The following is a 25536-nucleotide window of genomic DNA, read 5'->3' on the forward strand; positions in this document are numbered from 1 at the left end:
ACTGTTGCCTCCTCCCACGCTCAAGCAATACAAGATCTAACAGAGATTACAAACCAGCAATACATAGCCTTCCAACTCAGGCACTAAGTGAAAAATGAAAAGTATCCAGGGAAACAAAGAGAGGAGTTGAGTGGAATCTTCCAATACTTTTTTTGTGGGGCAAAATAACAATACAGATAAAACTTCTATTGAAAGATGAATAAAAAGATGATGGAGGGGCTGGCCCAGTGGTGGAGTGGTTAAGTGTGCACGTTCCGCCTTGGTGACCTGGGGTTCACCGGTTCGGATCCTGGGTGTGGCCACGGCACTGCTTGGCAAACCATGCTTTTGTAGGCGTCCCACATATAAAGTAGAGGAAGATGGGCATGGATGTTAGCTCAGGGCCAGTCTTCCTCAGCAAACAGAGGAGGATTGGCAGCAGACGTTAGTTCAGGGCTAATCTTCCTCGAACAAACAAACAAACAAAGAAACAATGATCCAGCCTTGGATCTCTGTACATTTATTGTGTCAAACAAAAAGAAGGTCATAGATATTAGAAGTGAAGTTCAAATGAAGAATGCATGTTAGGATTCAAGAAAGAAGAAAACGTTTGCAAGTTTCTTTGTATTCTCAAAAGAGCAAGAAGCCATTAATGAAAAAAAAAAGTAGTCAAGGTAGAAGATGGAATAACATGGGGAAAGAGTGATGATGGTGGTTTCTCATTCTTGAATTTCCTTCATCTAGCTTTAAGTCACCTTGACAGTAAGTGTATGATCTCTTTCTCCCTCTCTTTTTTCTGGAATCCAGAAAGTTTTGGATTCAGATAGTTCTTTATTTTAAAGTTTTATTTTTATTATTTCCTTGACTAATTTTTCTCTTCTTTTATTCTGTTTCCTTCTTCAATTGTACAAATTATATCTTTTGGTCACTGTAGTCTCTTTCCATATACATGATCTTCTTACTAAGATATAGAAGAAAAAAAATTTATCATAGATCTGAAGCTAAAGAAGTACTAAAGAATAAATCTGAGATGAAAAAGAAGCAAAATTAGTAACTTTGAAGACAGGCTTGAGAAATGGTCAAATGTAAGGGAAAAGAACTTAAAAAGTAAATAATGTAGGGGCTGGCCCCGTGGCCGAGTGGTTAAGTTCACACACTCTGCTGCAGGCGGCCCAGTGTTTCGTTGGTTCAAATCCTGGGCGCGGACATGGCACTGCTCATCGGACCACGCTGGGGCAGCGTCCCACATGCCACAACTAGAAGAACCCACAACAAAGAATACACAACTATGTACCGGGGGGCTTTGCGGAGAAAAAGGAAAAAATAAAATCTTTAAAAAAAAAAAGTAAATAATGTAGTAAAACAATAAATAAAAGTCTATCTGAACCTAGATAGAAAGATCATATGTTCTACATGGGAGGTAAAAGTTAAGTTATTCTCACTCTTCTCCAAGAAACATTAGATTCCAGAACTCAATAGACCACTCACATAGAAAACTGGAAGGGGAAGTCTATTCCCACAGAGTTTTTTTTTTTTTTGAGGAAGATTAGTCCTGAGCTAACATCTGCTGCCAAGCCTCCTCTTTTTGTCAAGGAAGACAGCGTCTGACTTAACATCCATCCCCATCTTCCTCTATTTTATATGTGGAATGCATACCACAGCATGTGTTGATAAGCAGTTCCATGTCTGCACCCGGGATCCGAAATGGTGAACTCCAGGCTCCGAAGCAGAATGTGCGAACTTCACCAGTGCTCCACCGGGCCAGCCCTCTCAAAGAGTTTTGTAACCAGCCAGGATATCGTTTTTGGATTAAAATAACATAAAGTAAAGATAGTAGTTGTAGCACTCACAAACTCTTTCTAAAAAACAAATAAATACAGCAGTTTGTTTTTTCTTTAATTAATTAAAGTTCATATTTTCCTCAGATTTCCTCAGTATTTTCCTAATGACTTTATTTTGTTCCTGGATTCTTCTGCATTCCCAACTCCCAAAACTGTGATATAGTAAGTATTTAAGGTGCTAGCTTTGGGGGCAATTTGTTACACACCTATAGGTAACTATTGCAGTTGTGTAGCCCCAGACTAAGTGGTCCTTCCACTCTGCTTACACCCTTTCCTAAGTGTTAATTTACTTTATTTCTTCCCCTTGCATTTTCACCTTATGTTTTGAATTGATTCAATAAACTACATGGTTTGAGGACCTTATATCATTTGTGAGTCTTTCTGTTCCATCCACTTTGGGTAGTGAACATAGAGGCTACCATTTCCTCACGGCAATCTCCCAAGGTGATAACATCATTATCAATGATGGCTACCACAACTCGCAAAGTCTTCCTTCCCATTTTGGGGGCTAAGGAGTATCAGCAGTTTTCCTGATGCTGCATAGCTGGTTAGTTGGGAGGGATTTAACATTTTTAGACAGAGTAAATGCTGGAGAAATCTTAGAGCTAATCTGAAGATTTTGGAGAATTTACAAAGTTAATGTAGAACTCTGCCTAAAACATAAGCAGAATTTGACATCAGTGCTGGCCACAAGTTGATCCTCAGGCATGTTTCTAGATCAATAGACCAGCACTTGGCCCTTCTTTTTGAAGTGACTCCTAGACATAACTAGACTGACCTATAATTTTGTGTTCCCTCTGACCTCTAGCCACAGTTGCACACTGAAACTTACCATCATAACCTGCCTCATAAATATATGCCAGTGGGACCAGGGGGCTGGGGAAGGGTTTGGTTGTATTAGTGTTACTTAGTCCCATTACTGTGGAGCTACAACTCAGTGACCCATCTGACTTTTTGCCATCAATTGGTAGAAAGGTGGGAAAGAACATCTCAGAAAATAAAAATGTTTAGATGGTATTCATAGAGGGAAATAAATCATCAATTCCAATCAACAAGGGTTATTGAAGACTTTCTATGTGCCAGGCTCTGCAGTACGTGCTATAAAAACTAAAAAGATGAGGAAGACTCAGTTCTGCCAAAAAAACCCCTTGAAACGCATTTATTCATAATGGGTAGCATCATGATAGCTCATTATGAGGAGAATATGGTGGTAAAGATGATAAAATGAAGCAGATGAAAGGAAGGATGTTGGTGACTATACTGGCCGGGATAGATACTAAGGTTTGTGTGGGGCCTACACCATGACATGTTTTATAGGAAAATTTTACTTTTTATATAAAAACTAATAAATGTTTGTATTCATTTTGTATAGCTTCTATAACAAATAACTACAAATTTAGTGACTTCAAACAATGCACTTTTGTTATTTCACAGTTCTGTAGGCTAAAAATCCAGGCACAGCATGGCTCAGCTCTTTCTCTGCTCCAGGTCTCAAAAAGCTGAAACCAATATAGCAGTAGGGCTGTATTCCTTTCTCAAGACTCTGAGGATGAACCTGCTTCCCAGATCATTGAGGTTGTTGGCCGTACTTAGTTCCTTGTGGTTGTAGGACTGAGGTCCCCGTTGCCTTGCTAGCTGTCAGCTGAGTTTGTTCTCAGAGTCTAGAGGATAACCACATTCCTTAGTTCATGCCCCTCTTCCTCCGTTTTCAAAGCCAACAATGATGAGTCAAGTCCTTTTTATGCTTAAGATCTCTTTGTCTTCTCCTTCTGCCTCATTTCTCCTGACTTCTTCTGCCACATCTTTGTGGCAGACTTTCCTGTCTTCCTCTTCTTTTAAGGGCTCATGTGATTAGATTGTACCTGTGCATGTAATCAATGAACTTAAAATCTCCCTATTTTAAGTTCAGCTACTGAGTAGCCTTAATTACATCTGCAAAGTTACAGCAGTACCTAGTTTATCATGTGATTGAATTATCAGGGGGGCAGAAATCTTGGGGGGATACCTTTAGAATTTTGTCAATCACAATGTTCAACAAAGTTCCTGCACTGAAGAAATGCTAATTTGTTCCTTCAATACTCAGGCCATAAGTCACAGATTCTCTCAGGGCTGGAAGCTTGTAGAAAGTTGGGTGAAATAATTGGAAAGGCTGACCTCTTAAAAACGTAAAGGCTAAAATGATTTTGCTGTTTAAATATCAATTCCATTTGGAGCCGGCAATCACAGATGTCAACTATGTGGTTTTAAAAAAAATCAATATATTCTTGGAGTGATGATCAGTTAGAAGGGCCATAAATTGTATGTATGATTTAAAAAAAAATGGATAGGGAGATTTGCCCTGTATACTGCCTGTTTTGTCTTTGAAATGTAGCCATCAATTATTATGGCTTCTTAGGCAGAAGCTGGATTTATGACTATGATTGGAGAAGGAGTGGTATAAGCCTTTACGGAGCTTTGAATTGGGACCAGAAATTGGTGAGTCACTTTTACATTCATAATGTCTTTTGCTTTTATGTGTGGGCATAGTAGATGACTCTGTGCCTCCCTGGGCTTTCCTGCTGGACATAGTCAAAGGAGGTGAGAAGGTGAGGAGGTTGGGAGGGCCAGCAGGCCCAGCCAGCCAAGCCTGGCCATGAGGCTGCCATGGGAATATACATTATGGATAGAGGAAACAAAAATGGTTATCATATTGGCCATTGGAAAAATACGTCTTGGTTTCTCAGATGCATATTGTTTCCTATTTGTACAACATACCCCAGGTCTTCATTAGGGTGGAAGGATAGCTTGCTAACTTCTCTTTCATGAAATTTTACCTTGGAAATATGTGCCATAGTTTTAAATCAGGGAAAATTGGATGCAGGATTTTCCCTTTAGAGCCTTAAACAAACTGAAGATATTTTATTTCTAAATATAATTGTGGTTTTAAGAATTGTTTTGGTTCACTTGTTTGTTTTAATTATAAAACAAGGTAATGCCTCTAGCCACCTTTAATATAGGGAAAGAATTAGAGCATTCCCCAGAGAAGGCAGCAGTTGCCCTGGAGGAAGGACTATGTTGCTAAAAGCTGGGGCAACTACTGTCTAGGAAACTGACTAGAAAGCGAGAGAATCTCTACTGCCAAATGTAACTACACCTTGAAAAGGGAATATCTCCTCTGCAAAGGTTTGACCCCTTTGGAAAGTTATGTTTTATTTATTTTTGAGTAGGTAGTACATTCTCACAGTTGAAAAAACTATGTACATTTATATACATATATGTGTGTGTACATGTGTACAGGGGAAGTTTCTCTCTTACCTCTGGCCTCATCTTGTAGGACTCCCCCCACCCCATATTTGATGGTATCCATCTTTATTAGTGTCTTCTTTTTCCTTAAAGAGTTTCTTCATGCATATAAAAGCAAATATTAACATATTTTATTATCTTCCTTTTATGCAAAATACAATACACTCTATTTTGTACCTTTTTCTTCAGTTATAATCATATCTTAGAATTTTTTCTCATCAGTACACAAATAACTTTTACGTTCTTTTCAGTAGTTACATAGTATGGATACTCAATTCTTTATCTGCTTTTCAGAAAAACAAAACAAAACTTTAAATTTCTCTGTATTTCACTCTTAGATATATATCCAAGAATACACATGCACACTATAACACATGTATTAGAAGGTTCCTAGCAGCACCATTCATAAAGCCAAACACTGAAAATTGCCCAAATGTCCTGTCCATCAACAGAAGAAAAGATTTAAAAAATTGCAGTATACCCATATAATGAAACACCACACAGCAGTTAAAATGAACAATCTATAATTAGACAACATAATTTAGATGTATCTTATAAACACAAAGTTGATTGAAAGAAGCCAGATACAAGACAGCACATGTTTTGTGATTCCATTTATGCCAAGTACGGAAAGAAGCCAAACTCAATACAGTATTTGAAGCCAGGCCTCTGTGGAAGAAAGTAAAGGTGAGTCTTCTGGGATGCTGATAATGTATTATTTCCTGATCTGGGCTCTGGATGCACTGATGTAGTCAGTTATTGGAAATTCACTAAAATGTACATTACACTTTGTGGACTTTTCTGCATATATGTTTCACTTTAATAAAAAGTAAAAAAGAGAGAGATTGCTGGGAAGGTGGTGGCATAGGAGAACCCTGAACTCACCTCTTCCCATGGATGCAACAAATTTACAACCACCCTTGGAACAATTAACCCTGAGAGAAGACTGAAGACTGGATAAAAAGAACCCCCAAAATAAGGGACTGTGCTAACTGAAGTGGAAGTGACAGAAATTCCCTTCTTGAGAGCAAAAAGCCACTTTCTAACCACAGTGCTTCATGGCTGGGAGCAAACTTAAGGTACAAATCATCCCCTGCAGAAGTAGGGGATCTGAGCATTAGAGGTTTGCTGCAATAAGCAGCTTTTGGACTTAGCGCAAACAAGATGAGTGTCATAATATCTGACTTTGCTATCTATTAATGACAAGAGGAAATACCCCTAGAAAAGCTATCAAACACAAGGAAAAGAAAAATCCCTCTCTTAAAGGGCCTATGTACAAAATCATCCATTTTGGAAGGCAACCTAAAATGACCAGAAAGAAAGGTGCACAGTCCTTTGGTGAAAAGAGACTCACTTGATAGGCTCTGAGTGCATCTCTGTGAGATGCAAGACCTCCCTAGGCTGGGACCAACTCCCCAGGAACTGAGACATTGGCAGCAGCTGACCTATTGCATGCATGCTGACACAGACCCTGGCAGACACCATTGGAATTCTCCCCCTGGCCTGTTAGTTCAGGGGTCTGCCTTACCCACTACAGGACTGATTTAATCAGGCTGGTAAAGGCAGGAAGCCCACCCTAGGGACTGGTGCCACCCAACTGCAAGCTATAATGCAGCTTGGGGGCCTGCATATGTGGAATGTGTGGGGCTTCTGCAGCTGGTGATTGGGTCTGCTTCTGTGGGGCAGGGTGTGCATGAGGGGTGGGACTGTGTTGGTAGGGTATGTGGGGCCTTGGCAGTGTGGTAAGTGGGGCCACTTCAGTGGGTTGGGATGTGCACATGAGGCAGCACTGTGTTGAAGGGGCATGTGGGCCTGTGGGTGGTGAAGCTTGTCAGCCAAAGCAGACTTGTGTATCTCAAACAGCCACATGGGGGTCAACCTCACCTTCCAATGCCAGAAACAATCATGTGCTCCCACTCCTGGGGTTGGCCCCAGCCAGATATACTCCTGAGAGAGCTAACAGTAACCTTTCAGGCCAGAAGACTATAGCAATTGTAAGCCCCTGAGGCTAGCAACCAGCCACACTGGGGTCCTACTCACTTAACAAAAAAACTGCATCAGAAATTGCGGTTAGACCTTGCAACCAACTGTGCTGGGGCTCCTCATGCCCAATAAAGGGACAAAAGGAACCATATCAGCCACACACAGCTGAGCATTATAACCAGCTGGCCCACAGACCAGTGTAGCCTCCCTGCACACCTGCAACAAAAGCAACCCTGCCACAACAGAAGGACGCACATAGTCCACACAGCGGACGCTCCTGGAACATTTGGAATTGATGACAAGAGGGAAGTGCACTGCTGGGACTCATAAGGCATCTCTTACATAATCCATCTCTCCAAGATTGGGAGACATAGCTGATCTACCTAATACATAGACATAAGCACAGAGAAAGAGACAAAATGAGGAGACAAAGGAATATGTTCCAAATAAGGGAACAAGTCAAATCCTCAGGAAAAAAATGAAATGAAAGAGAGATAAACAATCTACTTGATAAAGAGTGCAAACTAATGGTCATGAGGATGCTCACTGACCTTGGGAAAAGAATGGATGAATTCGGTGAAAACTTCAACAAAGAACTGGAAAATATAAGAAAGAACTTGAAGAAGAAGACAATACTGGAAATGAAAAATTCATGAGAGGAAATCAATAACAGAGTAGATGATGCAGAGAATGGATCAGTAAGCTGGATGAAAGACTAGAGGAAATCACTCCAGCTGAACAGATAAAAGAAGAAAGAACTAGGACAGTCTAAGGGACTTCTGGCGCAACATCAAGCACACTAACATCTGTGTTATAGGTGCAGAAGGAGAAGAGAGAGGCAAAGAGACAGAGAATCTATTTGAAGAAATAATAGCTGAAAACTTTCCTAACCTAAGGAAAGAAACAGACATCCAGGTACAGGAATCACAGAGAGCACCAAACAAGATATACCCAAAGAGGCCCACACCAAGACACATGGTAATTAAAATGTCAAGAACTAAAGAGAAAGAGAGAATCCTAAAAGCTGCAAGAAAAAGGCAATAAGTTACATACAAAGGAAACCCCATGAGGCTATCAGCTGACCTCTCAGCAGAAACTTTACAGGCTAGAAGGGAGTGGTATGACATATTTAAAGTGCTGAAAGAAAAAAACTTACAGCCAAGCATACTCTATCTGGCAAGGCTATCATTCAGAATGGAAGGGGAGACAAAGACTTTCCCAGACAAGCAAACACTAAAGTAGTTAATAACCAATAAAGCAGCCTTATAAGAAATGCTAAAGTAACTTAAGTGAAAAAGAAAAGACCACAAATAGGAATAAGAAAATTATCAGAGAAAAATATGCACTGGTAAAGGTAAATATACAGTAAAGGTAGCAGATCAGCCACCACAAAGCTAATATGAAGGTCAAAAGACAAAAATACTAAACTTGTATATCTCCATGATAAGAGGGTAATGGATGCACATGCACAAAAAAGAGGTTAAATACGATATCAGGGAAATAAAATGTGGGATGAGAGGAGTAAAAGAGTAGAACATTTAGGAAGAGGTCAAAGTTAAGAGTCCATTGACTTAATATAGAGTGCTATATATGTAGGTTATTACTTATGAACCTCATGGTAATCACAAACCAGAAACCTATAATAAATACACAAAATTTAAGAGAAAGGAACCCAAACATAATACTAAAGAAAGCCATCAAATCACAAGGGAAGAGAGCTAGAGAAGAAGAAAGAAACAGAAAACTACAAAAGCAACCAGAAAAAAGTAACCAAGTGGAAATAAGTACATACTTGTCAACAGATAGTTTAAATGTCAATGGACTAACTGCTCCAACCAAAAGCAGTAGTTGATTGGATAAAAATACAAGACCCATATATACACTGCATAAAAGAGATACTCTTAGACCTAAAGACACTCACAAGCTGAAAGTGAAGAGATGGAAAAAGATACTCCATGCAAGTGACAATGAAAAGGAAGCTGGGTAGCAATACTTATATCAGAAAAAATAGACTTTAAAACAAAATCTGTAATAAGAGCCAAAGAAGGGCACTACATAATGATAAAGGGAACAATCCAAGAAGAAGATATAACACTTGTAAATATCTATGCAGCCAGCATAGGAGCACCTGAATATATAAAGCAATTATTAACAGACATAAAAGGAGAAATAGACAGCAACCCAGTAATAGTAGGGGACTTTAACACACCACTTACAAAAGTGAATAGAAAACAGAAGATCAATAGGAAAAGATTGGCCTTAAATGACACATTAGTCTAGATGGATTTAGAAGATCTATAAAGAATATTCCACCTAAAAACAGTAGAATACACATTCTTTCCAACTGCACATGGACCATTCTCCAGCATAGACCACATATTAGGTTACAAAACAAGTCTCAATATATTTAAGATTGAAATAATACCAGACATCTTTTCTGACCACAACTGTATGAAACTAGAAATCAACCACAGGAAGAAATGCAGAAAAGCCAAAAATATGTCGAGATTAACAAAATGCTATTGAACAATGTTTGGGTCAGTGAAGAAATCAAAGGTGAAATCAAAAGATAGCTGAAGACAAATGAAAATGAAAATATGACATGACAAAATTTATGGGATACAACAAAAGCTGTTCTAAGAGGGAAGTTTATAGCAATACAGGCCTACATCAAGAAACAAGAAAAATCTCAAATAAACAATCTAATAGTGCACCTAAAGGAAGTGGAAAAAGAACAAACAAAGCCCCAAATCAGTAGAAGGAAGGAAATAATAAAAGTCAGAGCAGACATAAATGAAATAGCCACTAAAAAAGCTATAGAAAAAAATCAGTGAAACTAAGAGGTGATTCTTTGGAGAGATAAAGAAAATTGACAAACCTTCAGCTTGACTCACCAAAAAAAAAAAAAAGATAAAAAAGAAAGAGAAGGCTCAAATAAATTTTCAGAAATAAAAGAGGAGAAATTACAACAGACACCTCAGAAATACAAAAGATCATAAGAGAATACTATGAAATGCTATATACCAACAAATAGAATAATGTAGCATAAATGGATAAATTCTTAGAATCAGACAACCTTCCAAAATTGAATCAAGAAGAAGCAGAGAATTTGAATAGACCAGTCGCCAGTAAGGAAGACAAATCAGTAATCAAAATTCTTCCATAAAATAAAAATACAGGACCAGACAGCTTCCCCAGTTAATTCTACCAAGCATTCAAACAAAACTTAAAACCTTTGCTTCTCGAACTCTTCCAAAAAACTGAAGAGGAGGGGAAGCTTCCTGACTCTATGAGGCCAATATCACACTGATACCAGAACCAAACAAGGACAACACAAAAAAAGAAAATTACAGGCCAAAATCACTGATGAGCTTTAATGCAAAAATCCTCAACAAAATACTAGCAAATCGAATACAAAAATATATTAAAAAGATCATACACCATGATCAAGTGGGATTTATTCCAGGATGCAAGGATGGTTCAACATTTGCAAATCAACCAATGTGATACACCACATTAATAAAATGAAGAATAAAAATCACACCATCTCCATAGATGCAGAGAAAGCATTTGACAAGATACAGTATCCATTTATGACAAAAACTCCGAATAAAAGGGGTATAGCAGGAAAGTATCTCAACATAATAAAGGCCATATATGACAAACCCACAGCCAATATCATACTCAACAGAGACAAAGTGAAAGTTATCCCTCTAAATACAGGAACCAGACAAGGATGCCCACTTTCACCACTCTTATTTAACATAGGTTTGGAAATCCTAGGAAGAGCAATGAGGTAAGAAAATGAAATAAAACAGATCCAAATTGGAAAGGAAAAAGTGAAACTGTCACCATTTGTAGATTACATGATTTTATATACAGAAGATCCTGAAGAATCCACCAAAAAACTTTTAGAAATAATAAATTAATACCGTAAATTGCAGGATACAAAATCAACATACAAAAAATCAGTTGCATTTCTATACACGAATATCAAAGTAGCAGAGAGAGAAATTAAGAATACAATCCTATTTACAATTGCAACAGAAAGAATAAAATACCTAGGACTAAATTTAACCAAAGAGGTAAAAGACCTGTACACTGAAAACTATAAGACATTGTTCAAAGGAATTGAAGAAGCCACAAAGAAATGGAAAGATATTCTGTGCTCTTGGATTGGAAGAATCAACACGGTTAAAAATGCCCATATTACCTGAGGCTTTCTACAGATTCAGTGAAATTCCTATCAAAGCTACAACAATATTTTTCACAGAAATATAACAAAGAATCCTAAAATTTATATGGAACAACAAAAGACCCCAAATAGCCAAAGGAATCCTGAGAAAAAAGTTCAAAGCTAGAGGTATCACACTGCCTGATTTCAAAATATACTACGAAGCTATAGTAACCAAAGCAGCATGTTACTGGCACAAAAACAGATACACAGACCAACAGAACAGAATCGAAGGCCAGAAATAAATCCACTCATAGTGGACATCTCATCTTCGACAAGGGAGCCAAGAACATAGAATAGAAAAAGGAAAGTGTCTTCAATAAATGTTGTTGGGAAAACTGGACAGCTACATGCAAAAGAATGAAAGTAGCCCATTATCTTAAAGCATACACAAAAATTAACTCAAAATGGATTAAAGAATGTAAGACCTGAAATCATAAAACTTCTAGAAGAAAACATAGGCAGTAAGCCCTTCGATGTCAGTTCTTAGCAGCATATTTTTAAATACCATGTCTGACCAGGCAAGGGAAACAACCAAAAAAATAAACAAATGGGACTGTATCAAACTAAAAAGCTTCTGTACAGCAAAGGAAACCATAATAAAACAAAAAGATAACCTAACAATCAGGATAAGATATTTACAAACCATAAATCAGATAAGGGGTTAATATCCAAAATATACAAAGAACTCCTACAGCTCAAAAACAAAAAACCCAACAACCCAAGTAAAAAATGGGCAAAAGATCTGAACAGGCATTTTCCAAAGAAGATATACAGATGGCCAACAGGCACATGACAAGATGTCCAACATCACTAATTACAGGGAAAAGCAAATCAAAACTACAATGAGCTATCACCTGCCACCTGTCAGAATGGCTATAATCAACAAAACAAGAAATAACAAGTGTTGGAGAGGATGTGGAGAAAAGGAAACTCTCATACACTGCTGGTGGGAATGCAAACTGGTTCATCCACTATGGAAAACAGTATGAAGATTCCTCAAAAAATCAAGACTAGAAGTATGATATGATCCAGCTTTTCCACTGCTGGGTATTCACTCAAAAACATGGAAACACAAATGGGTAAAGATATATGCACCCCTATGTTCATTGTAACAGTCTTCAAAATAATCAAGACTTGGAAAGAACCTAAGTGCACATCAAGGGACAAATGGATACAGAAGATATATATGCAGAAGATACACACACAAACACACACACACACACACACAATGGAATATTACTCAGGCATAAAAAAGATGAAATCTTTCCACTTGTAACAACATGGATGGATCTTGAGGGTATTATTTTAAGCGAAATAAACCAGAGAGAGAAAGTCAAATACCATATGATCTCACTTGTAAGTAGAAGATAAAAACAACAACAACCAAAAATGAACACAAAGATACAGAGATTGGATTGGTGGTTACCAGAGGGGAAGCGGGGAGGGTGGAGGGTGAAAGGGATGATTAGGCACATGTGTGTGATGATGGATGGTAATTAGTCTTTGGGTGGTGAACATCATGCAATCTACACAGAAATCGAAATATAACGATGTATACCTGAAATTTATATAATATTCTAAACCAGTGTCACCTCAGTAAAAAAAAAAAAATAATAAAGGGAGGCGAGATCCTAAAAAAAAAGAAAAAAAAAAAATATCGAAAACAAAGTATTTTTGTTACTCTTTTTGTGATTGTATTAGTTTTCTATGACTACTCGAGCAGATTACCACAATTTTAGACTCCTGAAACAGCACAAGTTTATTGTCTCACAGTTCCACAGTTTAGTAATCTAGGTGCACCATGGATGCTGGTTCTCTACCCCAGGTCTCACAAGGCCGAAATCAAAGTATCTTCCTTTCTGGAGGCTCTGTGGGAGAATCTGCTTTCAAACTCAGTTTGCTAGCAGAATTCAATTCCTTGCATTTGCAGAATTGAGGTCTCCATTTCCTTGTTGGCTGTCAGCCTCTCTCAGTCCCTAAGGACATCCATATTCTTTTGTGTCCCTCCATCTTTAAACAAACAATGGTTCCTAGAGTCCTTCTTTGTGCCTCTGCTTTCTGCCACATGTGTCTTCCTCTTCTCTTCTGCCTTCTTCTTCCAGCAGGAGACGGCTCTCTATTTTTAATGGCTCATGTACTTATACTGGGTTCACCCAGAAAATACATGACAATCTGCAAGTTTCAGTGTCCATAATGTTAATTAAATCTGTAAAGTTCCTTTTGTCTTATAACCCCATGGATGAAACCTAACATGTCACGTAGCTGTGGAACTCATAGGTTCCAGGGAATAAGGCATGGACATCTTTGAGGGACCATTATTCTTCCTAGTTCAGCAGTGCAGTCTCACGCTATCTGAAATGACCTGACCAGACCTGAAGTGAAGATACTTAGATATTACACTCTTTATGTATCCCACCTAATGCGATTTTTCAAGAATATTGCTGCAGAATGTTAATGTGGTTGATAAAGAGTTGCTATCCTAGTCCTTTCTGGAAATGTCATGTAAATACAGTTATCATATTACCTTTTAATACATTCTTCTCTGGTTACTAATAGTCTCGTAATGAGCATACTTAATTTTGCATGTATGTAATTATATTCATATAATAAATACTAAGAAGAAAAACTCTAGGATCAAAGGATTTTGATAGATATCGCCAAATTTCAGCATGAAGGGGGAGACATCGCACTAATTTGTCTTCTCTCACCTCATATATGAAGATTCTGCTTCCTCCCAGTCCTGCTCACACTGTTTATAATCAAACTTCTAGATCTTTGCCACTTTGATAGATTCAGTATAGTTTTACTTTAATAGACTTTATTTTTTGAGAAATTTTAGGTTTACAGAAGAATTGAGCAAAAAGTACAGCGCTTCCATATGATTTAGCGTAGTTTTAATTTGCAATTATTATATGTGAGCATATTTATAATTGATCATATTTTGTGTGTTTAAAAGAAAATTTCACTTCCTTTACTGTGAGCCTATTTATTCATCTTCTCTACAATTTTTTTTCTATTGAGTTGTTGGTCTTTTAAAATTGATTTATAGGAAATTGTTATGTATTTGGTATAAGTTAAAAATGGTTGTTCCCAGATTTTTCTTTTGTTTTTGCTTCTTTTATAAAATATTTTGCATACAGAAGTACTTTATTTTTATGCAAAATATATAATTAATTTATCCTTTTATAGTTTATGGATTTTTAGACCTACTAACAAATGCCCTCTGCAGATTATTTATGTGTATAACTATGAATCCAAGTTCTAATTCTGACTGTATCACCTCATCAGTAACAACATACAAGGGCTAGCCACATCCCAGTGAAGGCCTCTGTAGTCTATATGAGTTAACACATTAAGGTTGTCTAATTTGCATATTTGTAAATCCTACATCCAGAGAGATGAGCACAGTAGGCAAAGCATGTTCACTAATATATGTAGGACCAACACATAAGGTTTCATTAGGTATTAAAATCCTGAACCTAGACGGTATTTGTTCACATTATAGGGAGGCATCTGTCACTGTGCTCTTCTTCACTTGAAGGGTGGGTCTTTATCTGCATACAGGGACCTCACTCAGATGAGATCCTTTGTTCCAGGTTCAATTTTCAGTCTTGGCCTAAGAAATCAGCATAGAGAGACAAAAACATCCATATGAGGAAAGTGAAGCTGAGAACATATTTATGAGCTTTCTTGTTCTTATAAAGCTTATGAAAATATTGGAGAATCGGTGTGTGTCATATAACAGGAGAAGAGAAACAGTGGGGAGAAATATTGGGGGAGAATCAGCAGGTGTCAGAAAAGGGGAATAGGAGACAATAGAAGAGAAGGAGAAAAAATCCTTGGGAATCAGTGTATGTCAGATTTGAGTGGAAGGGTAAGGGGGGATAAAATCTAGAGGACTTGACAGATATTATAAAGGAGATGTCATGGGGGAGAAAAGGGAGGAAAATCTTGCACCGTGGAATGATGTGGAACTTGAGATTGACATTAGACATGGAACCAGACCTGGACCTTGGACCAGGACCCCAGTTATAAACATGGAACTGACTTAAGATATGTACATTGGCTCTTAATTATGGACATGGATTATGAACCTGTACTGAATGTAGACACTGGAATTGGATCTTGAATCTTTTACCTATACTTGGAACCATGATTTCAAACTTGGACTTCAGACCAAGACCTGGATCTCAGACTTGGATCTTGGACCTTAACCTGATTCTATCATCTGGACTTGGACATTGGAAAGAGACATAAGACCTAAAACTTGCAGCTGGATTTGTCCAGAAGTTTGAATCTGGTCTTAATCATGCTCAACGGTCATGGACCTGGACTTTAGCCCTTGACATTGACCTAGACATCTAATCTTAGATGTGGACCTTAGATCTGGACCTGGACATGACCTTGGACATGGACTCCAATCCTATACATAGATATGAACCTGGACCTTATAACTTCACTTTGTTCTTGACCCTTTACCCTGTTCTGGACATTGAATCTGGAACTCGGAAATGGATTTGATCTAGATCTTGGACTTGATATTAGACCTGGAACTCCAATCTGGATAAGACCTTGGATAGTGGAAATATAGCTTGGACCATAACCTTGGACATGGCCTTTATCCTTAGATACGGACTTTGGACTAGCCCTTGGACCTGGAGCTAGATCTTGCCTTGGTCAGAGATGCCAGCTGTGAATCTCTGATCTGGATGTGAACTTTGGACCTGGAACTTGGATCTGCATTTTCTAGTTCCTTGAACACAAGCTTCAGTTGGAATTCGGATTTTGTTTGAACAGGCAGTAAGAAGTTATTTTGGATAAGAGTGTCTGAAACTGACCTTCTTTGTTCTTATACTGCTTCTTTTCATAAATGCTGCTTAGGCTCATTTTAACTTGGTCTGACTATTTGGAAGAAGGCACATTTGAGATGAATGTATTTTTCTGAGTTCTTTTGATTAGCTTGAGTTCGTTCACTAAACACTATTTCTCAATTCCAAATGGGACAAAAATTTTCAAAATCAGTGCCCTTTGGACCTGGATCAACTTGTCACCTGTCTGCTAAGAACAAGTCAGGCCTCTTCTGTTTTATGCTCTCAAAATCCTTACACTTGTCCTTCAGAGCTCTTACCATGTTATACTAAATAACTAATTGTGCTATTGTTTGATTAATTTCTTTCTCATTTTCTGTATACTAGGTGTCAGCAAACTACAGTCAGTGGGTCAAATCTGGCCCATAGCTCATTTTTATATGGCCTGTGAGCGAAGAATAATTTTTTACATTTTGAAATAGTTATAAAACAATCAAAAGAAGAATATTTTGTGACACATAAAAATGATATAAAATTCAAATTTCAGTATCCAAAATTAATGTTTGACTAAAATACAGGCATGTCCATTCATTTATGTATTGTCTTTGGCTACTTTTATGCTACAATGGCAGAGCTGAGTAGCTATGACAAAGATGGTATGGTCTACAGAGCCCAAACTATTTGCTACTGACCCTTTACAGAAGTTGCTGACCTTTGTCCTAGAGAGCAAAGATGAAGACCACGTTTGTCATTATTAGCACTGTATTCAGATTTCAGAGATTTTAAAATGTGTCAAATCACACATCTTAAAATCAACAAAATATTGGAAATTTCCACCAGTAGAAGAATGGATACATGGTTTGAAATACTACACTGCAGTTAAAATCAGTGAATAAGAATTATTTATCTCAAAGTAGATAGATCTTTTAAAACCTAAGGTCAAATGAACAAAAAAATTCCAGGATATTACATTAAATATGATACATGAATGTAAATCTAGAAAAAGGAAATAATGCTACATATGGTTGGTTGATATACCTATATGTAGTAAATGATTAAAATCCTAAATTAGAAGAAGGATTAGAAAATTAATAATGGAAAAGTAAGAGAAATGGGACTGAGGAACGATACAAATAGAGTACTATTGTATCTTTTTTGTTACTTTATTTCTTAAAAAATAAAGATATGAAGAATGATGACAAGATATGATCACTATTCATTCTAGATGGTGAGTACATATATGTTTGTATGTTTGTTAAATGTTTTCCGTATCAGAAAAATAATTCATAATAAAAAGAAAAGCAACATGGCTATGGAAGTATTTCTTATTTTCATTTTTATTTATTTATTTATTTTAAACCATCACCTTGAGATTGGCCCTGAGCTGACGTCTATTGCCAATCTTCCTCTTTTTATTTTCTCCCCAAAGCCCTAGTACGTAGTTGTATATCCTAGTTGTAAACCATTCTAGTTCTTCTATGTGGGACGCCACCACAGCATGACCTGATGAGCAGTGCTAGGTCCCCACCCAGGATCTGAACCGACAAACTCCAGGCCACTGAAGCAGAGCGCTTGAACTTAACCACTCGGCCACACAACCGGCCCCATCTTATTTTTATTTTTATTTTTATTTGCAGCCGAAAGAAATGTGAACACTGGAAATGCAGTTCAGATCTACAGAGTTACCACTAACAAACTAAATATAATTGATGGTAATCAGTTGGAAAAGTAATCCTAATTTTTTCTAAAATGAAGAACACTTTGTGTTATGACTAGCTTATCCTGAAAGAAAAATAAATGACAACCAATAGCCTGTATAAAATACACAATAGATATAGTGGAAGAACTAACATGATATACAACAGGGAACTTATCTCATAAGATCAATGTGAGACATTGAATCAAAGAAAAATTGACACAGTTTCCTGATAAAAACTTTATTGCCCCAATAACTACACAGGTCATAAGATAGTTACTGTTTATTACTTACATATGGCTAACCAAATTCCAGCAGCTGTGGTATCGGCTTTCCAATGCTTTGATATCTTTGAATGCTTTGATAATTCATTGGCCTCAGAGACTCAGGTTTGGCCAGTCTGCCATGTTTCACAAAGTATAGAGAGCTCATTTTATCCCTTTCCCATTGCTTCTGATAGTCTTACGATAAGTCTAAAGGACCAAAGTAGCATCCTGCATATTTGGTTAATATATCCCAAAGGGGTGTGCTTAGTGATAAGTCTCCAATAAAACATGTTTCAAGGCTATTTTTGACGTGGGCTTTGCTAAGCCATCTTCCAGGAACCCTTCACATTTTCCCTTCCTTGGAAGAAATATACTGGATTCCCGCAAAGTAATCATTTACTGATTGTCTTAATTCTAGAAATAACCTAGAGGCCTATCTGCAAATATTAATATTGTTGGACTCGGAAGATAACGTGGATAAAAAGTACAAGTTGGAAATCTTATCTTTTGGCAAAGAAAACTTCTTAAAGTTCAGCCTTCGATATTCCATGAGTCAGGATTCCTCTCTCACCACCAAGAAATGGATTGTAAATAACTCAAAACCAGCTTTTCAAATACAGCATTCGAACACACTTCTCAATGCCTGGTTAATAAGGATTGTTAGGAAGAACAACTACAAATAAAACAAAAACAACTAAATTTTAGTGAGTTTAGCGAGTTGTCATATGAAGCAAAAGTCCTACATTGCAGTTAGGGATATTATAACCCTACAGGTTATTATAAATATCACATTATTTCAAGTAAAAACAAAACAAAACCAAATTTTAATAACTTCTCATGGGGGAATCTGAATTTAACTGACTTCTACCTGGTAACGGGGAAGATTTGGGAGGATAGTAAACCAAGTACAGCATGAAAAGCAGAAGAGCGACTATGGAGAGACACCTACAATTCTGCCTCTTACAGAGAAACGAAGGACTCAGAGGTTTTCCATCCTCAAAACTGTTTAAGCTCTGCTTTGAAAGGTGGATTCTGATGATCACTCTTTTTAACTCTGAAGGCATGATTTTTTTTTTTCTAGTTGAACACAATATTGTTGACCCCTTTGCTTTTCCCTGTTTATTTGTTTATATAGTCATATATCAAAGAACCCAACCATGAAACATTTCAGATATTTTATTTAATTATGATACTTTAATATTTTATTTGAAATTATGAAATTTATTTGTGATGTGTATATGTCTACATGATTCTACACAAATATTACTCTGTTATGTTATCTGTGGTTTATGGTAATGATGGGAAAAACACATATGTGTTATTATTGATAGGGAACATGAAAGTTAAACTATAACCTTCTATTTGCAAAACGTTAAACATACAGAAAAGTTGAAATGATGGTATGAGTAATGCCCTTATATCTTCCACTTAAATTCAGAATTTTTTTTCATTTTATAATAATTGCTTTGTTTCTCTCTCCTTGACCCATCTCTCTTTCTTTAAACACATACACACACACACTTTTTCCCAAATAATTTGAAAGTAAGTTACAGACATTATGACACTTCACCTCTAAATATCTCACCATAAATATCAAAAGTATAAGGAAACTCTTGGGGTTGGCCTGGTGGTGTAGTGGTTGAGTTTGAGTGCTCTGCCTCAGTGGCCCGGGATTCATAGGTTCAGATCCCAGGTGCAGACCTAGCACCACTCATCAAGCCATGCTGTGGGGGCATCCCACATAAAATAGAGGAAGATTGGCAGAGACATTGGCTCAGTGACAATCTTCTTCAAGCAAAAGAAAGAGAAAGATTGGCAACAGATGTTAGCTCAGGGCCAATCTTTCTCAAAGACACACACAAAAGTATAAGGAAATTCTCTAACTATATCATTATTATGAGAAAGAAAATTTAAAATTCTGACATTATCAAATATCAGTCTATATTTATATTTCCCAATTGTCACTCAAATGATTTACTTTATTAATCAAGACTCAATTAAAATTTCCTCACTAGATTAGGTTGCTATATCTCGTTAGGTTCTTTTAATCTAAAATGCTTTCTTTGTTCCATGACACTAAGTTTTTCAAGAATTCCAGAACATACGTCATTCTGGATTTGTGATTGCTATTATTCACTTCTTCTCAAATAGTTTTCACGTAGCAAAGCTACTTCCCAAATTTTCTTAACTATCACATTTGCGTGATATATTATTTTTTAAATTTTAATTTCCGCTGAGCTCTTGCTATAGTTCTGGCTTTGCATTTATATATTTTTGTATATATTTTGTGAAGTAGTTCCTTTTTTCCTTCATAACAAAAGAATGTGTTGGCTATACTTATTAGGTTATTTGTGGGTTCTATTGACTTTTGGATTCTGAGGACATGAATCAGTTATGAGCTTAATTGCATGACCCCCTCTCAAATCCCTGCAGTGGACGCCTGCGCACAGGCTGGCCTATACTAATAGTATGAGAGTCAGGGTCTGTAGAAAATCCCAGCCTAACTTTTTCCCAGACTGGCTAAACTGGACCTGAAACGCATAGTATGCTTCTCATAGTTGCCAAAATTGCCAACTCAGAAGTAGGCCTGACTAAGGAACTTTTCTCAGCACCCCCACATGAAGCTGGCCACCCTCTCGGTAAGAAGGTGATAGAGAGGACTTTTCATCTACAGCCGAATAACAGTCTTGCAAGGGACTTGTTAGCAGCGTAAGGTAGTGATCATCTTGCTGCAGTAGAGGCCTAACTTACATGCAATATAGTATATACGATCATGTCTACAATTTCATCCAGTTCTTGCTCTGACCCTTCTTCAACCTCATTCATTCTTCCTTTGGCTCTGCATCATTGACTGTAGTCCTCCTTGGGTTTTAAACTCCTCCATTGTCTCTCATTCTGTGAAGTTATCATTATCCCTCAGGGAAGCTACATCTCTCAGAAGACTGGTAAGGCAAGTTTATTCATCTTATTTTCCTTAAGATCTTGGCCCATCATATGACTTGTCAGGTGATTCTGCATTTTCTTTAAAACTAGCTACCATGTTTAAGAGGCGACCTTGAACCATCACTCCTACTGTTAGCTTTGTTTCCTTCTATGCTCTTACCTATCTGTAATACTTATAATTCCCGTACTCACCTCCACTTATAATTCAACATTTATTTAATTTTACCACACAAAATAGAAATAAATACACATGTATGCCTGCAGAAGTGAGTTCTTGAGATATCCACCAAAAGAACTCCTCCAGTAGATGTCCCTTAAAAATTTTATACCATATTTTGTGTCACAGGACCCTAACAAGAAAGAAGGAGGGGAAAGTACAAATTTCACCTGTTCCTGAGGAAAGTGCTGCCCTGCTAATGGGAACGAGGCAACATCTGCGGCAGTTCCCAGCCTCTGCTGGGAAGAGACCCGTCCCCATGGCGGAAATCTCCCTAAACCAGTGCCAAGCCCTCCCCCGTGAGTCCTGTCTGGGCTTCACATGGCTGTTCTTCATTTCAGCACCCCTCCCTCAGATCCTCTTATAAAAGCCCAGTCTTTTCTGACTTGAGCAACCATCACTGATCCCTGCAAGAGAGGTAAGTGAGAGCTGAGAGATGAAACCCATGGCAGGGGGTTTACCTCACACATTTGGGGGGACGTTATGGGAGGATTACAGTCTTCAGAGCACATAGGAGCTCTGAGACTCAGCAAGGGCTGTCCTGGGAAATCTCAGGGGGAGTAGGCTATACAGATTCTCCAGTTCTTTCCAGAACTACAGAAAGGGATGGATGTCATCAAAATCCAATTATTCCTAGGGATTAGACAGAGAAAAGACAAGAAGCAGAACAGAGGGCCCTGTGTGTGCCCTCTCTCTGAACACACTTCCTTTAGTGATCTCTGATTGCTCCTCAAATCTCAGACATGATGCTGTCCACCAAGGCCCTCCCCAGCATGTCCTGGATGCTGCTCTCCTGCCTGATGCTCCTATCTCAGGTCCAAGGTGAGATTTCTCTGCCTCCAGCACTGGGTTCCCTCTGAATTCTCAGGGCCAAGAAAAGAAGGAAGGCTCCTGCATGACACATGTGGTCTTGGTGAGCTATATCCCCACACAATGAACCGCCTACAGTTCCTCCATCCTCACCCCTTCCTTCAGGGTTGCTAGTGGTGGGAGGCACCTCCGTGGTCCATTCCCACTGAAATGAGACAATTTCCCATTTTCTCAGTGGCCTCTAAGTTATACTGATAGGTTGAAGAGGGAGGTGTGAGGGGTCATTAGCGAGATATGGGGAAGAAGAATGAATGGAGGATCCAGTGTAGAAAGAGTCAGCCCAAGTGGGAGAAAGTGTGGACTTTTGAATAAAAGGAAGGGTAAAAGAAAAGAGACGTCCCTCATTTAATCAGAGCTGGTTCAAGATCAAGGATCCTGAAAGTGTTGGCAACGGTGAGAGGTACCCAGGAGTATGGTGTTACTTCCCCAAGTACTGGCCTCATGAATATTCCTCGGGATCACCTGCCCACCCCAAACCCTACTCTTCATTTCCCTCCACCCTCTTTTATTTCCTTCCATCCCAGGTGAAGACTCCCAGAAGAACCTTCCCTCTCCACGACTCAGCTGTCCCAAAGGCTCCAATGCCTATGGCTCCCACTGCTATGCCTTGTTTATGACACCAAAATCCTGGATGGATGCGGATGTGAGTAGTTAGACTTGCAGTTAGGGGTGAGAAGTGAAAGTGCATTAAAGTGGAGGGTGGTTTCCATTCTCCAGAGTTTCTTGAGGGTGAGAATGAGCATGCTCATCTTTTGCAAACACAACCCTTCTCACCTATCTCTGCCATGCCCTTCCCCCAGCGACATCTAGAGCTCCTCCTCAGTGTCTCTCTTCCCCACACAGATTGCCTGCCAGAAGCGGCCCTCAGGACACCTTGTGTCTATCCTCAGTGGGGCTGAGGCATCTTTTGTGGGCTCCCTGGTTAAGAATACTGTGAATACCTACTCATACATCTGGATTGGGCTCCATGACCCCACACAGGTGCGATTACTTTTTCTCCTCTCTGTTCCCTCTCAAGCTGTGTGGCCATCCGGGCCCAGTCCCTGTCCCCTCTGCTTATGCAGGAAATATGCTATAGAATCCAGGAGTTCAGAGATCCTGGGGGATAATTAGAAGAAAAAGAAGGCCTCGGGGCGAGCTAAAGAGCTGTGTTTTGCAGAGGATCTTAATCTCCAACTGAAGTTAATCTGCCTCATTTTTTTTTTTTTTTTTGAGGAAGATTAGCCCTGAGTTAACATCTGCTGCCACTCCTCCTCTTTTTGCTGAGGAAGCCTGGCCCTGAGCTAACGTAGTGCCCATCTTCCTCTACTTTATATGTGGGATGCCTACCACAGCATGGCGTGCCAAGTGGTGCCATGTCCGCACCCGGGATCTGAACCCCGGGCTGCCGAGAAGCGGAACATGCAAACTTAACCGCTGCGCCACTGGGCCGGCCCGTTATTCTGCCTCTTGTCAAACTGTTTACACAATTCACACATGAGGTCTTGTAATTCAGCTCTCTGAGCTTTACTGAGTTTGTGCATACTGTGCTGAGGAAATCCTAAATGAAGATAGGATCCATTTTTGCCCCTATAGAACAGTGATTTTCTTTGAGTTTTAGAGGCTAGTCACTAATGCACCACCAATTGTTGTTTGGACAGTAACATATTACTTTGAGTGGTTCCATTGGTCTTTGTGATTATTGGCTTTGGGATTTGCCAATAGGAGCAAGGAGTTGGGGAGAGTTTCCCAGAGGAAAACTCTGTGGCGGAACCTATGTGCAGTCCAAATTCCATGATGCTGAGGAGGGGATCAGATATCTAGCTGATGGAATCGTGCAAGAACTCTAACGGCCATTCAACCTCATCTGGCTGCATCTTCTACCCCACAGGGCTATGAACCCTATGCAGATGGATGGGAATGGAGTAGCACTGATGTTCTGAATTACTTTGCTTGGGAGAGAGATCCTGCCACTGTCTCAAACCCTGGCTACTGTGCAAGTCTGTCACAAAGCACAGGTAAGAGACAGAGGAGCTAGCTTCTGCCCAGTCTTTTCTGTCCTCTCATCCTCAGTTTCTGGGCCTGATCTTCAGGGAATCCTCCTAAGCTAGGAAATGCAATGTTGGTCTGTCTTCTCCCATCCCCTCTCACCTCTCATCTCTGAGTCTCCTTCCTCTGGAGTGGGATGCTGGTGAAGCAGAGGGAGAGGCTTTGAATCCTAGGCCAGAATCTGGCGGCCTCTGCAGTGGGTTCTCAAGCTCTACTGCACCAACCCCATTCACTTCACCTTTTCTGTATCTCCAGGATATCTGAAATGGAAAGATTATAACTGTGATGTGAAGTTACCCTACATCTGTAAGTTCGATGCCTAGGTCAGGTGGGGGTGAGCAGCCTGAGTCTGGTATGCAGCTCATCATGGACGTGGACCAAGTGTGAAGATTCACCCAGGAAGAGAAGAATATTTTCTCTACATCCCCAAACCTGACCACCTTATTCTGACCTTCCCTCCTCCCCACCTTCATTTCAGGTGCTTCTGTGAGTTCCATAACCTGAGTTTACAAAGAGCAATAAAAAAACTTTTAGTCTGCAATTGCCTATCTTGTGTGCTTCAGTCTCATAGACAGGCCCTGAGGAGGAGGAAGTAGTTGGGGGAGGAGTCTTGATGGGTCTTCTCTCTGCCCGATTTCCCCCAATCCCTGAGAAAACAACTAAATCTACGTCATCCCAGTATTTTTGCAATGAGGGCTATTGGCCCTGCTCATGTAGGATTTGGGTTACATATGAAGACATTGCTTTCCTACCAGTTTACTGCCCACACATTCCCAAATGCCAGGGGCTAAGACACATCCAGCCTTAGGTGCTCTAATGATGTTTAGAACAGTGGTTCCTAAACTTATTGGGGTAAAGGGACTGTTTTTTTTTTCATTTTTAATTTTTAAAAATTTCCAATCTATCAGAGAGTACTATCTGTAAATTATAATACAAATGAATAAATAAAATAATTAAATGGATAAAACAGATAATCAAAATGCACACAAATTTTTTGTTCGTTTTGACAGATATAAAAGTAATCTATCAAATAACTGTAAAATTTTTGAATATTTTTCAATTTCTGTACTTACTATGCCACAGTCAGCTGGCAAACTCAATATGACCACTGGTCCATCGAACTATATATTCCCTTCTCCACAGAGGGCACCTTGTGAGAACGGACCCCAGGAGGTCCTCTGTCCTTGGACCTTAAAACACTGTGGCCTCGGTGGGGTTGAAGTTGGACTGACTTCAATATCTGGCAGAATTTCTATCAATAAAACTAGACTATTGGTGGTGAATATGATGCAGTCTATACAGAAACTGAAATATAATAATGTTACACCTGAAATTTACACAATGTTATAAGCCAACATAACCTCAACAAAAGAATTTAAACAAATA

At 38.8% G+C, this 25536-nt stretch overlaps 1 protein-coding gene across 1 annotated transcript; it reads left to right on the forward strand.

The window, feature by feature from the left end:
- The first annotated feature begins 21629 nt into the window (after nt 1-21629).
- LOC103563787 (regenerating islet-derived protein 3-gamma-like) lies at nt 21630-24691 on the forward strand. The gene is made up of 6 exons (XM_008539235.2): nt 21630-21670; nt 21994-22074; nt 22647-22765; nt 22966-23103; nt 23993-24119; nt 24406-24691. Exons 2-6 carry the CDS (start codon nt 21996-21998, stop codon nt 24471-24473), a joined length of 531 nt encoding a protein of 176 aa, XP_008537457.1. The 5' UTR covers nt 21630-21670; nt 21994-21995; the 3' UTR covers nt 24474-24691.
- The last annotated feature ends 845 nt before the right edge of the window (nt 24692-25536 follow it).

Source organism: Equus przewalskii, chromosome 14 (genome assembly GCF_037783145.1).
Source record: "Equus przewalskii isolate Varuska chromosome 14, EquPr2, whole genome shotgun sequence".
NCBI lineage: Eukaryota > Metazoa > Chordata > Mammalia > Perissodactyla > Equidae > Equus > Equus przewalskii.